Source organism: Anastrepha ludens, chromosome 5 (assembly GCF_028408465.1).
Source record: "Anastrepha ludens isolate Willacy chromosome 5, idAnaLude1.1, whole genome shotgun sequence".
Classification (NCBI taxonomy): domain Eukaryota; kingdom Metazoa; phylum Arthropoda; class Insecta; order Diptera; family Tephritidae; genus Anastrepha; species Anastrepha ludens.
Genome location: NC_071501.1, coordinates 19228791 through 19244936, shown reverse-complemented (window position 1 = coordinate 19244936; position 16146 = coordinate 19228791). Strand labels below are relative to the sequence as shown.

Sequence of the window (16146 nt, the reverse complement as noted above, 5' to 3'; positions counted from 1 at the left end):
GATGACCGAAAAATGTGCCACTTGGTGCGTCCTACTCACGCCGGTTAGCACGAGAAAGAAACGACTGGCACGCTTTGTTAAACTCGGCCAAAATCGCATAAGCAGTTATCGCGCCAATCAAGAAGAAGAAGAATGTCCTTCCGGCTTCTTAACCATATAAGATTGATGGGTAAGCATTCAGATTCGGCCGAAAAGAAAATCTGGCATTCGCTTACTAATATCGGGCACAGCTTGGGTAAGCCTCGATAGCCGCCTAGCTATCAGAATAGACTTTGGTGTATCTCCTTGAACGCTTTCTTTAACCCTACCAACCTCTCTGTCCAATTTGAAGACATCCGCACGCAGGTTCCCTACGTCGTGTTTTGAGATTATTGCTCCACATCCATTCCTTTCTTGAGATATTGTGGGTGGAGAGAGGTCAACTTAGACCCCATAAATTACAGGGTTTGATTGAAAAGTAATGAGCCTTCCCGCGCGGAGCGTCTGCCAAGCGATCAAGCGAATCGGCTAGTGGGGGAAAATGATCGTTGCATCTTCCCCTTCCACTAGAAACCGGCCCCAATTCGCTGGCAACAGCGGTGCAGTCAACATCGCTCCGCGCGTGAAAGCTGTTTTAAAAGTGTGTTAGAATTTTGCAGTGACGAAAATGCAGCGATCGTTGGAGCAACGTTACTCGATCAAATTTTGCGTAAAGCTAAACAAAACGAGTACGTAAAGCTAACGAAACGCGGACCAATCTCTGTCCAGTGCCCAGGTAAAACGGTGGCACAAGTCGTTCAAGGAAGGCCGGGAGGACGTCGAAATGGAACAGCGATCTGGAAGGCCTTCGACGACGCAAACAGACGAAGATGTGGCATCGTCCACAAGGAGTTTGTACCTCCAGGAAGCACTGTAAATGCGGCATTTTACAAAGAAGTGCTCCTTCGGCTGAAAAACTGCGTCGCCCGGGTTCGGCCCGACCTCGTCAACAATTGGACCATTCATCGTGACAATGCGCCGGCGCTCACCGCCTTCCTCTGCACCTCTGCATTGGCTAAGAAGGGGGTTCCGGTGCTTCCCCAACCCTCCCTAGAACCCAGACCTGACCCTCCGGACTTCTTCTTCTTGTTCCCGCGCCTGAAAAGAAAGCTGAAGGGGAGGCGTTTCGACTCCATCGAGGCGATCCAAAAAACTGTGACAGCCGAATTGAACGCGATTCCGGCGGATGAGTTTAAAAAATGTTTCCTGCAGTGGAAGGACCGCTACCAGCGGTGTATTGACGCTCAAGGGTCCTATTTTGAAGAATATTAGTTGTATAAGCCAAATGGTTTAATAAAACTGCTTAAAAAAAATAAGGCTTGTTACTTTTCAATCAAACCCTGTACTCTTATCGCGAGACACCACCTTTTACCAATGGGCTGTCTCCAACCGTACAAGGCAGCTGATGCTTCCTTAATCCTCCACTTAGCTTTGGATTTCCCCAATAGCTTTCTGTCAGTATCACATTCAAGTACCTTACCTTGTCAGAGAGCTCTAGCAGAGCACGCCTCATATAGGAGCGTTGCGCTCTGAAGATCTTATATTTTTGCGTTAAAATAGCACGAGCTCCAACTACCAATGTTTTACAGATATGCCTTAAAATTATTTTATTTTTCTTTTCACTCTTCTCCCTTCGACAGATTCCACTTATGCTGAACGCTACTTGAGCTTCCCGAATGTGACTGATAACTACAAAGGCTACGAGGAGGGTGACCTTTCGAAGTATGTCGATAATCTGCGCGATCGTCAATTCCTATTGGTGCACGGCACCGCCGATGACAATGTGCACGTGCAACAATCTATGGTGTTGGCACGTGCGCTCACCAACAAGGGTGTACTCTATAAGCAACAAATTTACCCTGATGAAGGACACAGTCTGGCGGGCGTTAAAAGGCATCTCTATCGCTCAATGACGAGTTTCTTCGAGGATTGCTTTAAAAAGCTGGTAAGTCGGAAGTGCTAGTTTTCTTGGATCTTTGTAAAATATTGTAGTTTTCCATCAAACTTTGCTTTAGTTATGATGCGCCAATAGTTTTTTTTATACATACAAAAATAAATTCGGTTTTTGGCAACTTTTTCACAAATTTACATATCACAAATTTATTGCGAATTTTCTTAAAGAGCAAATACTTATTCTCTAACACTTTGAATTAATATTCTTTCTCCCTCTTTCTTAACACTCTACTACTTTCATTGAATTTGTCTTTTCGTCCGTATTTGTTTTTAACTTTATCTAATTGCCTTTCACATTTTTATATACACAAAAATCAATTGGTGCACGTTGTTTATTTTAATTTTTTTTTTTTAATTTTTTATTTTTATTTTTATTTATTTTTGGTTCTTTGAAATAAACTCTACTCACATTTATTTCTCCTCAACAATCGTTCCACCAACACCAACCAAACCCAGCTTGAGCAACAACTGAGCAACCAAACCGATTCCGCGGATTTCTTAGACTTCCACAGTCTTTATGTAAATATATAAGCGTAAATTTATTGAAGCTTCGGGAATGCGAGTGTGTTCAAAATTTCGGATATATAACTCCGTTCCACTAGATGCTTTCGCAGCAAATGCAAGTGGCTTCGTGAAAATTCAGTATTTAAGGTATTCAAAATTAAATCAGCGCTCATTTATTAATAAATGTCTCGTACTTGATGTTTTTGGTGTCAATCGATGTGTGTGTGTGTGTGTTTTTTTTATGTTATACATACTTATATATGTATGCTTAAATGTGATTTGCTGCGCTTAAATGTACGCACATATGTCTGTTGGTACACATTTGGCAAGAATATGGGCTTCAAAGTGTTTTTCAGCTGCCAAGTGAGGTCTAAATAATTTCATTTTTTAAGCCAGCCCAGAGCGTTTTGCAAACTTCAATGGAGCATATCGAGCAAATTGAGAGCAGGAAAGGAAATAAGTGAAGAATAGATGAATTTATTTTAAGATAGCTAAAATTTGTTTCAGAGTGGCCTTCCAATTTTTCTTTTGTATGATTAAAAATCATCTTAAGGGGTTAGTGCTAGTCAGAGGCCCGAAAAATTTACGATTATAAATAATTTTTTTTTTCTGCTAGTCAATTGCTTTAATTTACAAAAATAAAAACAGAGCATTAATACATCATATTTCGACTTGACTTAAGCAAAATTTCAAAAAAAAAAAAAAATTATTAATTGTAAAAGTTGTCGCTGTTTGTGTGGAGCCCGTTTCTCCAGAAGTCCCTTGCAGTGATCATCACAAGTGCTTGAAGATTCAACTAAAATCAATCGGACAAGAGAAATTAGTTTTATTAATAGATAATCTTGTGCCTAATCGCAGCTTTTTTTCTCAGAATTACCAATATGGCGACCTCAGGAAACATTTTTCAGATTTTCGAGAAAAAAACCGACCATTATTTATTTAAAAAAAATCGAAATTTTTGAAAAAAAAATAATCCTTCGATCAGGCACGAGTTTTTTATGTTTTTCAAAAGCAGCATAAATTTTACTGAAATCTGCTAAGCGGTTTTTAAGTTACAGTGATCACCAGTTCAAAAAACATAGTTTTGAAAAAAACGCATTTAAGGTTTTGCTATCTGCTCCGGAGCGTCCGAGTGCCTTTTGTTAATTGTTGAATAACTCGAAAAGTATTTGTCGGATTCACTTCAAATTTTCACCCAATATTTTTAAGATATTGTGCTTTAAGAAAATGCAAAAACATTTAAATTTTTTGAAAATTCTGACTACCCCTAACTCCTTAAACGAAGAAACGCCCTTTTGACTAGTTTTGACTATTCTCGGTTTTTTAAATTTTTTTTTAATATTTTTTTTTTAACTGTTTATTATTTTTTTATAAAAGTATAACGAAAAACATAAATTAAATTTCCAAATTTTATAAATAATGCAAGAAAATTCCACAAGCTTTCCATCCCAATTCCACTTTTATTTACTAGAATTTCTAGAAAGATTCTTGGTACGCAATTTTATAGCTTAATAAATTTTAGTATAAAAAAGTGCAACTTTCAAGTTGCTTTAAATCCCGCTAATTTGTTATAATTTTTTTCCTTGAGCTCAGCAAGAAAGTTATTAAAAATCAGAAAAAATTTTGAATGACTTCAAACCTGAACTAAAATTTTGTGGGCTTTAAAACTGCATACCGAAAATCTTTCATAGAATTCTAACTAAAAACCGCGGAATGGCGCTGTAAAATTTTTTTAGAATTTTTCAAATTTTTGGGTAATTTAATAACTTACCAAATTTATTTATTTAAAAACTTTTGATTAAAAATTTTGAAATGTTGGTAATTATTTTTTGTATTTTTTTAATAGTCTTGCGATTTCACTTCGCAATTCTGTATAGCAAAATATTTGAATACACTATGCTCGATTTAAGTAGGCTAGATTATAACGGTGATTTTCTCAGCACTCAGACATAGCTGTACTTATAAATATTGAAAGCAGAGCAAGTTTGCTAGGCAGAAAATAGTGTTAGCGAAGGTGATTAGAGATCGCTAGAGACAAGAGAAGCGTTTTTAAGCACCTCGCGGCCAGACGAAGTACTTATATAACTGCATTTTTAAAGAGCAGTAAAAGTAGAAGCATGTGGAATAAATTCTAATTTAGTAAAATTAAAATTGAATTTAAAAATTTAAATAAAATTTAAAATAATAAGCAGAACAAAATTAAAAATAATAAAAAAATTAAATTCAGTAAACAAAAAAATTTTTTTTTTGGTTTTGCCAAAAACGGTACTTTTTTATTAAGGGGCAACACCTCTGTGAACGCGTGAAAATTAAGTGATTTTCATGATTTTTTTTTTATAAGTCCGGATGATTATTTGAGGATCGGACAAATTATAATTTACTTAACATTTATTCAACTATACTTACACAACTTTTTATTAAAAAATATTAAAAATTACAATTGTTACTAATATTAATGCAATGACGTCATAAAAAACTGATGCACCCTGGTGGCCACGATACAGCGATGAAAAATCATCTCAAAGCAGAAACCAAACAAATTCTTAATGGCTATCGTCGTACGTGGCGGTTTTTTTTTATTTTTTTTTGTTTTTTGAGAAAATGGTGCAGGTTGAAAAATGAGAAAAATTTTACACGAAACCCAGACGAAGAAAATTTTTAAATAAAAGCTGATAAGATATACAAAAGAAATATAAAAAAAATTAAGCCAATTAAAGATACGAATGCCAGCACAACAAATCTCTTTTCAACTCTACAACTTAGGCTGTACTAGCGATTGGCGAGATCGGTTGCAGATCGGATGGGACTTACAAAATTCCAATTCTTCGATAAATATAATATTTAGAATAGCAAACCTAATATTGGCATGCGATTATTTCCAATGAATGTTATGAGAACTTTTTCGAATATTTTTTTATAAACCTTTTTATAATTAGATTTTTCTCAAGCTATGCTTAAATGTTGTTTAATGTCGTACTATGAATTAAATAAGGGTCTGTGTGACCTTAAAAAAGCTCCGTTTTTTTTTTGAAGGTATATAAACATACAAACATAAATACACACTCCTATTTGAAACTGGAATTTTGCTTTACATAAAAACTAATTAAAAACTTCCATGAAGTAATACAAATTATACAGGGTGTTTCTACAAAGTTATTTTATTTTAAATTGGTATGTATTTTCATGAGTCAAAGTGAAAAAATAAACTAAAATTACAAATGTAAGGAGTTCAACATGCTTGCCTTCAATCAGGTCAAAATGGAAATTTCGTTGTCGATCTCCTCCTCCAATTTAAGGTGAGAGCAAGCAGCACTCAGCGCTCTAGCATTACTTGAAATGAACCACTCATTAGTCCCAGTATGCCTAGGGAGATTAAATTCAACAAATATGCATAAGTAGCTTCAGCTTCTCTGGATACCTATTCTCTAAGGCATCAACGGTAACAAGGAGGCCGTTAGAGTAAACGAACGAAGCTGCTGTAACTTCTCCCTTTCAAACGAAGGAAAAATATAAAACTAAATATAAACATGGGAAAGCGAAGAAGAAGTGTAATAAATTGTGCGATGGTATAAAGGAAAGTCCCTACTGGCCACATGGTAGGTGGCTCTTCAATCTGGCACTCCCCAAGTAACACTAAAGCGCCATTTCGATAGCGTTATGAAACCTCCAACAGACAGATATCTCAACCAGCCAGAGCTGTTGATGAATGGAGAATATTGGTGAGATTTGATTGGCACACTGCCCCAAGCTGGCGAAGAAAAGAATACCCTTAATCGCCTGGTTGCCAAACCCAAGTATGTTGGGAAAGTGCTTAACAGTCCTCTTCTCTGAAAAGTCCCCACAACTTCTGCAATGGGGGATAAATGGTAGATCTAACTTTTCCATCCAATGACCGGTAAACACAGCTCCGAGTTTGGAAATTGAATGGTATGGAGTCCATAGGACTTTATGAATCCTCTGTGTATTCTATAGACACTAAAGGGTTTTCGAAATAGCACATGAAGCAATGGAGCTCCATCTCTTCTGCGCTTTCTGAGAAATAAGTTGTGCAACTCCTCTTTAAAAACAGTCAGGCGTAAGCCAATGACAAGGTAGGAAGTCTCTGAGATCAATCAGTAACATCCATTCGTACAAATCACTATTGATCGTGAAGTCATCTGCACAGGTACACGATATAGTCGACCAACTGGCTTGTGCGTCTCAATTCCAGTTATATCCACAAACATGTTGCTTGATTAGGATATCATACCGAGAAGACGATTCATATTCACTAGAACAAAAGTGTCGTATATGGGGCTCTTGCAACCAGAACAGGCACTCAACATATAGTGGATGGTAGTTTGCTCCAGTTTTTTTTTTGTTTTTGGTAGACTAAAATGTTTAGCACGCTTAAGTGCGAAGTGGGTACTGCACCTCTTCCACTTGTCATAAATGGTGAAACAATCGCCTCATTGCGAAGCATTCGCGAACGTCGACTATTGGGGCACACCCTTTTTGGAAGCGCTGCGTTGAGTCATCAAATGAGCGGCGTGACTTAAGGGCATAGAAGTGTAGGGCTAACGAAATCTTTTTTGAGCACCAGCGTGCACTTTTTTCGCCTAAAAGAGAACTCTTTTTAAAAGTAGCTCATTTCAACAAACCGCTTGCTGAAACACCCTGTATCTTGAACATTTTTTTGTATCTACAAGCTTTTAGTTTAGCTTGCTTTGTCTACTAACCACGACCACAACTTATTTTATCTGTTTCACTAACCTGCAATACTTTCAGTGTCATACTAATTTTTGTACGCCTAAATTTATGCTGGTTTATTTTATGTTTTTGCTGCCTGTGCACACGAAAGCGCTTTATACTCAAACAAGCTCTTTTGAATAAATATTTTTTATTGTACTATTTAAAAAAAAATTACATTTTTGTATTTATTTGAACATTTTCTTAGTTACATTTAAATTTTATAACATCTCCGTTGTTACTCTCTTCACCGCAGGTACCGCCCGAATCAAAAGCTGGCCTTGGAAACGGTGGTGGTAGTGATATACAACAGCAATAAAGTTACGAATATGCTTTAATATTGGTTAATTTAAATTGAACGCAGTGATGCCTGAAATTATGCTCAAATTCGTAATATTTTTTATTATTACAATTTTGCTTTCTTTTTTTTCTGATAAATAGAAATTTGAAATCAAAATTACTTGCAATAATACAAACAAGCCGAGAATTACAAATTTTAAATGGTTGTGAACTAAACACAAAAGCAACAGCAACTAAATGCCCGAGCGCCAAAACGTAGTCTATACTCGTGCCGAAGCGAAGAAGATAAATAAAATCAACACTGTTTGCTGTGCCCAAAATTTATATATTTTTTGAACGCAACAAAGTTAGAAAAAAATAAATAAATAAATAATTAAAAATAAAAATTTTGAAACAAAAAAAGTACAATCAGAAAATCAAACAAAGTCCATGTAGAGAACCGAAAATCAAAGCGTAATCAAGTGAAACTGACTTAAGCTAAAGAATTCGCCAAATTCGATTCGAAGCACCGAATTCGAAAATAATGCCCAAAACCACAAATGCAATAGACCAAATAAAGCGCGTACAAAATGAAAGTTAAAACTTAAATTCAAAAATGAAATGTAAGCTAAAAAGCTGAGAATAAAATAGCAGCTCATTTCAAAAGGTAGAAATAATGAAAATAGAAAACCGCCCGATCATGTATCGCGAGTGCTAATCTCATTTTCGTGTGAATGGCAAATGGCACACAATTAACGATTGCATACTTTCTGCCACTACCCACCAGTGTTGAGCTAATGCAAAAGCAACAATTAGCCGCTTGTTCATTGCCGCCCCTTTAATGCTACACACAAGGGCTAATTATTTTATATTCTCACGCGAATGTGACTGGCATGCGAGATACATAATTCGGTTGCTAAAAACCCCCTCGTATTGAGTAAGGCAATTACAAATTTCTTTTGCTTATCATTACAGTAACGCGTTTCCTTAATTTTCATTTTAGAAAATTTGCATAAAGCAAGAAATAATATTTTTTAATAAAAACTCGAAGATAATTAGTACTTTAAGTGTTGAATTAAGAATTGTGTAAATTTTAAAAATTGAGCAAATAGCATAAAAAGTACATTTCTAAAGTAGTAGTGAAAATATTGAATACTATATATTTAAAAGTTTTAAATGAAAAAGTGAAGTTTAAAAATAATATTTAGTAATAAAATATAAAATTTAAAATAGCGAAAATAAAAAAAAATTAATTAAAAAAAAAATAATTATTAAAAAAAATTAATTAATATATTAAAGCAAAATTATTTTAATTAAAATTCAGCAAATGCAATTGACTCAAAAAGTTAAGTTACACGAAAGGAAAGCTCAAAATTAGCTGCGATATTAAGATTGAAAATATACATACATACATACATACATACATATATGTATGTATATAGATACCTAAACAATGTATGCATACATACATACAAATATTATATAAATTTAGCTACAATAATAATACATGAAGGGACATTAGTTGAGAATTAAGCGCTTGAGTTTTGGAATTTCGCATGTATTTGTGTGTGTGTAAGTAGGTATCGCGCTTTTTTCTACTGTCGCATTTAGCGCTTGAATTTAATTAGTGGTAAAAGCACATAGCTTTACAAGCAAGTAACGCCCAAAAGTATGCAATTATCAAAATATTAGTAGTGCTAAATATTTCAGATATTTTAGAAATTCATTATATAAATTTTGAATTTTACAAAATTTATTTCGAGTTGTAGCAAAAGCTTGCGGTTAGTGAGAGGATTTTTTTTTTTGTAATTTTACGCAAAAAAGTATGCAATTTTTATTATGGTACTTAAAACTAATCTCTACAGACGATAAGGTTGCCTATGGAGTTTTCTCGAAGGAATTAGGCTGGAACTATACGTTCGACTACCAGACTATTGCAGCGTCTATCACGTAGAGGTGCTAGCTAAAAGGGAAGTGAAGGGAAGGGTGCTAACAAAAACGACTATAAATATATTCTCGGATAGCCAGGCGGCCATCAAATCAATGATTGCGGCTATACTAAGATCGAAGGTTGCACAGGAATGCCGGGCAGCTCTAAATGATAATAATGCCGTATTCAAAGTCAGCCTTATTTGGGTTCCGGGGCATAGAGATATTGAGGGAAACTGTAAAGCTGATGAGCTAGCCAGGAAAGGTACTGCTCTTCAACTGTTCCGTGATAAAAGTACCATTGGAATACCCATGGGCACGAGTAAGCTAATAATAAAAAAACACATTATCCAAGGAGCCAACGTGTCTAACAGCTAAGCTACTAGGGCCGCAAATAAACAAGAAAAGAACAAAGGAATTGATTAGTCTCTCAAGAGACAATATCTCGAAGGCCATGGCTTGTTTAACCGGTCATTGGCTATTTGGCAGGCATTCCTCGAGACTAAGGGTTTTCTCTCATGAATATTGCAGAAGTTGCCGAGATGAGGAAGCGGAAGAAACAGTTGAGCACTTCCTCTGCAATTGTCCAACCCCAACTAAAATTAAAGCAGGTTGTCTAGGTAAATACTTTTTTAATTTTCTTACAGAGCTGTCTGGCGTGGGGTTGGGATCAATACTACGTTTCATAAGAGCCACAAAATGGTTCCACGAAGGAACGTAAATGAGGTTCCCGTGTAGCACAGTGGTATCACAACGGACCTGTAAGGTCTAAGTGAGCTGGGCGTGCAGACCGACTACCACAATAATCTAACCTAAACTAACTAATCTCTCTTATTTAGTTTAATTTATTTGTAACCATTATTTTATTTAAAAATTCCATTGAAAAAATATACAGTGGTCTACATTTTCATGAGCGGCTTTATCAAATGAACTGTTTTTTGCACAAAGGGACTACTAAGCTGACGCCCAAAATAAAGAAAATAAATGCAACTATTTTTTTTTTCCTTGTTCACTCCTCTCGGGAGCATAGGGTCTCGACAAGATTCAGGCTTGCGTTGGTTTCGTTAAACTATTTGATTTCTGACAGGGTAGATGATCAACCTGCCGCTGTCAGTCCTAAGTAATGGGAATGCCCATCTGTCGTTACTTAGGAACAACGCCTTCTTACTGCTTAGAGCGCCATCTGTGTTTCGCATTTTTCTGCCAGAAGGATCGCACAGATGGTTGAGGTCTTCGCTAAATTTTGTGTGTCTGCGCTACTACCGCGGCTGCACGCTTCCTCTTGCTGACGCCACTGATGCAATGTGTAACTGTGTGTTTTTCTTTGTTTTTGCTTGTTTTAGCAGCCACAATGCAAATAATGCGCTGACTATTTTGCGGGCGTAAGGGTGGAAAGGATAAGTTTTTGGGTTTGAGAAAAGAGTTTTTGAAGTGAAACGTCTTAGGCATCGATGGACGAGCGAGAATGGAGAGTAAAATTTCAAGGCCATGCAACGTTTTGGGCATTTTCGTTCCGCGAGAGAAAAAAAGGATATATCGTAGAGGAAAAGGAGAGAAAGAGCTATACTTTATATATATCATAGATACACTTGAGGCTATTTTTCCTGAGTTTTTCCTTGTGCTTGCTAATTTCTAGAGAGAAATAACATTGCCTACTTTTTGGCGCTTGTTTGTTGATGCAAGCTTGTAGGAAATATATTTTGGTGCCTACTTTACGGCGTTATATTTCCTTGGTGCCTACTGTTTGGGGCGTTTTTTGGTCCTAATTTTTTGGGGTTTGTTTTTTTGGTGCCTACTTTATGGCGCTTAATTAGGAGTTGCCCGCCAATCCATTTCCAAGCGATTGCATACTTTGGAAATGATTCAGAAACAGGTGATTTAGGTTCCTTATGAGTCAAAACGCTCGGCCTCACGTTGCCAAGCCCGTTAAAACCTACCTGGAAACACTAAAATGGGAAATCCAACCCCACCCGCCATATCCTTCAGACATTTCGCCGTCCGATTATCACCTGTTCCGATCGATGGCGCATGGCCTAGCTCACCAGCAGTTCCATTCATATGAAGACATCAAAAAATGGCTTGATCCGTGGATAGCCTCAAAAGATAAACAGTTTTACCGCAACGTTATACGAGGTCTACCAGAAAGCTGGGTAAAAGTGTAAAAGTAATATAGTAGCCAGCGATGGGCAATACCTTCCATGATTCACTGGCAACGATTATTTCAGAATAAAGTTGTGTTTTCATCAAAAAAACAGCGAGAACTTAGTTGCGCACCTAATAAAAATAATTAAAATGTTTAAACTTTTAATGAACATTTTTCAAGTTCTTATTGATTCTGTACAAAGTTGGAAACTTTGACTTACATGGTATTTGTTGTGGCATGAACTACATTTTTATAAAGAACTAATGAAAATTAGCCGCCATTCGGCCGCCGTAGCCGAACGGGTTGGTGAGTTATTACCATTCGGAATTCACAGAGAGGTCGTTGGTTCAAATCTCGGTGAAAGCAAAATTAATAAAAAAAACATTTATGTAATAGCAATGGCAAACCTCCGAGTGTATTTCTGCCATGAAAAACTCCTCATAAAAATATCTGCCGTTCGGAGTCGGCTTGAAACTGTAGGTCCCTCCATTTGTGGAACAACATCAAGACGCACACCACAAATAGGAGGGAGGAGCTCGGCCAAACACCTAACAGAAGTGTACGCGCCAATTATTATTTTTTTTATTTTTTTAATGAAAATTAAAACAAAAAAAAATTTTTTTTTAATCTAAAAAAATAATAAAAATATACCAAAATATTGCAATGCGCCTAGATGTATGCAAGTAGTTTCCCATAAGTTTAGAATTTTTAAGTGTTTTGCAGCATAATTCGTTTCATACCTCTGCTATAAAGCACAAAATAAGGCCACCTTTTACCAGCCACATGCCGAAATGAACCTTAAAATGTTGAAAATTTAATAAAAACAATTCGTTCCTCTTCAAAATGTCACTCCTTTCATGACGCGAGTAGATATGCCAGAATCTACAATGTTACAGTGACAGTGAAAACTTTTCGTATTAAAATTGATTTTCGTTATTAAATCCAGCTATCACATTTAGAAGAGACTTGCACATACAATTTTCATATATTTAACCTTTTCGTTGGCATTGTCAGAGGATTATTTACAATTACAATTAAACTCGCTCGCGCCCAATGGATGTGACGTTGAAGAGTAAAGCCTTTGATGCCGCGTAATAAACGTAATAATAATTCAAAATAATTAATGAAAGCTGTACGCGCACCCGCGCCCACTCCTCCCCACTTCCCTGTGCCGTAATTATGTAAGCCACTCACTGTTGCGCCCAGGCGTAGCCCTCCACCATATGCACCTACGCCTGGCGTTAATAACATAAATGCAAAAGCGTGAAAAATTGGATTAATGTGTGCGTATTTTTGCGAGCCAACAAACAAAGCGAACAAAAGAAAAGAAGGGGCGGCATTTGAAAGCGGTGATGACAGTTAATTAAAAGAAGTACACTTTCTTTTGAGCGAATGAACAAAAGCCAAATGAGAACACATGAAACAGCAAACGGAAAAGGCCAAACGCGAGACACAAAGTACAATTTTTGGAAGCTTGCTTTTAGGCGCGCATTAACGGAAATGTTGCGTACATATACAAACAAAGGGCAATTATTATGCGAATTCTCACACTTGCACATGCAAATTTTTTTTTTTTTGTTTTTTTGCGCGCGTGAAACTTTTATCGCGCAGATGCATACCTACATTTGGATTTAATAAATTTTAGTGCCGCCATATGTATGTATGTGTATGTATGCTATGATTTCCGGCGTACAATTTGCAATATACCAAAGTGGCGTGCGTAAAGCGCACAGGGAAGGTGTCGAAAACGCGCGGAAATGCAGTGAAATGGTGTGGAATTTTTTTATGTGGCATTCATGTAGGTGTGGTAAAGTGTTAACACTCGCACTGATACTTTTCACTGTATAGGCATCTGTATATTTTATGCTTGGCAACAGCCGCAATATTAATAAATTTATGCTTGACATTTTTATTATGCGTATTCGCAAATAAATTTCGCATTAAATAAATCCTTTTCTACTTGTGTGTACTCGTGGTCATGTATGCAAATAAGCATATGTACATTCATGGTCATTAAAATAGGAACACCCCACACTCATATGGAAAATGCAGGTAACAGATATTCATTTGTAGGTGGTTTTTCTTCTTCTACGCTTTTATTTATTTACTCATTTAGTAAAGTTAGAAATTCAATGTTTCTTACAGACTACAAAGAATTAACAGCTTGTAAGAATTATATATAACACATTGACTGAAAAGTCCCGGACCTAAGAAAGAAAATTTTTTTTTTTTTTTGTTCAAAATTAGCTTTATTCAGCAACGTAATTTCCATCAAGAACAAAGCAACCATTCCAACTCAGCTCTAACATTTCAATACCACTTTTGTAGAACGATTTATCTTTTGCCTCAAAATCCTCAAAGGCCTTAGTTTCAGTGAACACCTCTTCATTCGATCGAAATTTCTTACCGGCGAGCATTTTTTTTTATTCTGCGAACAGCCAGTAGTCACTGAGAACCAAATCTCTCGAATACAGTGGATGTGGGATCAAATCGAAGTTCAATTCGTATAGATTTGCCATTATTTTTATTGGCTTGTAACACGGTGCGTTGTCTTGATGAAACAAAACAGTGAGCAAACGCGGCACGCTAGTGAATTGGATTCGTTCGATGCTAGCCCAAAGAATCGTCTCGGTGTGAGCAGTGGAAGATTTGCTGGTGTCATCCGTGGTTAATAGAGGTTGCCCCCAAGGCGGTGTGCTGTCTCCTTTCCTCTGGTGCATGGTGATCGATCATCTGCTTACCACCTTGAACGACTTTGGAGTCTACGCACGGCATATGCGGACGACGTTGTCTGTTTGCCTCTCGAGAGAGTCAGGAGGGCCTTATCGAGACTGCGTTGTAGTGACCACCTGTTGCATCGGAGCTTTTCCGACTACTTTGGGTCCGGCATTACCTAGATGCTCTGGTTGGTCTACTACCACTTTCTGTTTTCATCCAAGGAGAGGCCTTGAAGGTCATCTGCAGAAGCATTGGACACAGAAGCATTGGACAACAGAGCAGGCAGGGACTTCGATTCAACAATCCTCGTCATGCCCCTTGACTCCACGCCATCAAGAGTCGTGCTTGACAAGAGATACAGTGTGGTGCTGCCAGAGGCTCAACTGTGGTCAAACTTAGAAAATGAGCTGGGCAAACACTGTTTTCGCATTTTCACGGATGGCTGTAGGACCGAGCACGGATCCGGCTCTGGAGTCTACGTGGAATCAAGCGGAACGCAACTGCACTTACCTCTTGGAATTCCTGCATCTGTGTTTCAAGCGAAGGTGTATGCTGTTCAAGAAGCGACGAACTTTGTTGTGGAAAACAGGGGTAGGGGTAGGGAAGCCTTGTAAATCCAGGCTGAACAATGGCGGTAGATATAATAGCCTGATGCTAACATGGGTCCCGAGACACGTGGGTATCGCAGGTGACGTGATCTCTGCCTCTTTAGCCAGAATGGGCTCTGAGGCTAACTTCCTTGGCCCGGAGCCCGTTTTGCCACTCCCTTCTGCAGCCATCAAAGCCACGGTTAGCCAACGGGTTACTCTAACTCACAAGCGAGCTTGGCAGGCTGAAAAAGGCTGCAGATGAATAAAACTGATGTTACCTGTCATGCCCAACTGACTGTCGCAGTTCCTTCTGTGACTAAACAGAGGGGGCTGTAGGAGGCTGGTTGGACTAATGAAAGGCCACTTTCTATGGGCAAAGCTCATGGAGAAGGTGGGCATCTCAGACAGTGCACTCTGCCCAGCATCTGGAGAGTAGGATGAGACGGCAAAGCACTTTCTGTGCGTCTGCTGCGCCTTCGCTAGAATCAGGCTTAAGGTCTTTGGCACTGATGTATTAAGAAACGACCACCTTGGCTCCTTGGCACCACAAGATCTACTCAGATTTCTTCAGGTTGTTTAGTTTAAAGAAAATTAAAAAGGGAATCCGATTGCAGTACAATGGACTTAATTGCGTCTAAGTGCTGTACTTACTAGTTTGTCCCGACAAAAAAAAAAAGAAAAAAAAAGCGGCACGCACTTTAAAGAGAGGTTTTTCGTAGTCAAATGCCTATGCAATATAAAGCTAACATTTTCTTTGGATAGCTGTACGATGTCATGTTTTTTTTGTTTGGGTGAGGTAGGGTTCAAAATTTCTTCGCACTTACAGCGATCGTCGTCTACTGCGTACTACTCGACGCTAAACAATCCCTCCTCCTCTTCTGGGGAGGCTCCCTTCCTATCACTACTTTCTGCATTACTTTGGGAGGGCCCAAAACGAAGTCCATGAAATGGACTAATTCTGTTCACCCACGTCTGGGTCCACCATGCTTGTAGCCAGCTTCATGCTATAGGCTCGTCTTCTTATACTGCGTCGAGGTCTATCTTTTTTCTCCGTAATACGCCCTAAACGTTCTTCTAACTTCATTCCAGTTATACTCGCGTTCAGGCATCTTTCCGATCACATTAGTCGGCGCGATGTCACCAATCTGCTGCCCCAGGGCATCTCTTTCCACGATCCTTCTGTCGCAATAAAAGAAGGTGTGTTCGGTATAAGTATTTTCAGAAGTATCCGTGGCCCGAGAGGAACTGAGTCTTGAAATAGCCCACTTCCCCGAAGCTCCTTTG

At 37.8% G+C, this 16146-nt stretch overlaps 1 protein-coding gene across 2 annotated transcripts in view; it reads left to right on the top strand.

The window, feature by feature from the left end:
- The window catches only part of LOC128863470 (prolyl endopeptidase FAP), a 200809-nt gene extending 185714 nt beyond the window's left edge, over window positions 1–15095 (top strand). The window contains exons 14-16 of one of the 2 annotated variants that reach the window (XR_008454605.1): window positions 1659–1963; window positions 2428–2622; window positions 7460–15095. Coding sequence is in view for 1 of the 2 variants with exons in the window: in XM_054102636.1 (XP_053958611.1) it covers window positions 1659–1963; window positions 7460–7522 (368 nt within the window). In the remaining variant the exon portion in view is untranslated. The remainder of the gene's footprint in view (window positions 1–1658; window positions 1964–2427; window positions 2623–7459) is intronic. The other variant, XM_054102636.1, reaches the window with a different exon arrangement.
- The last annotated feature ends 1051 nt before the right edge of the window (window positions 15096–16146 follow it).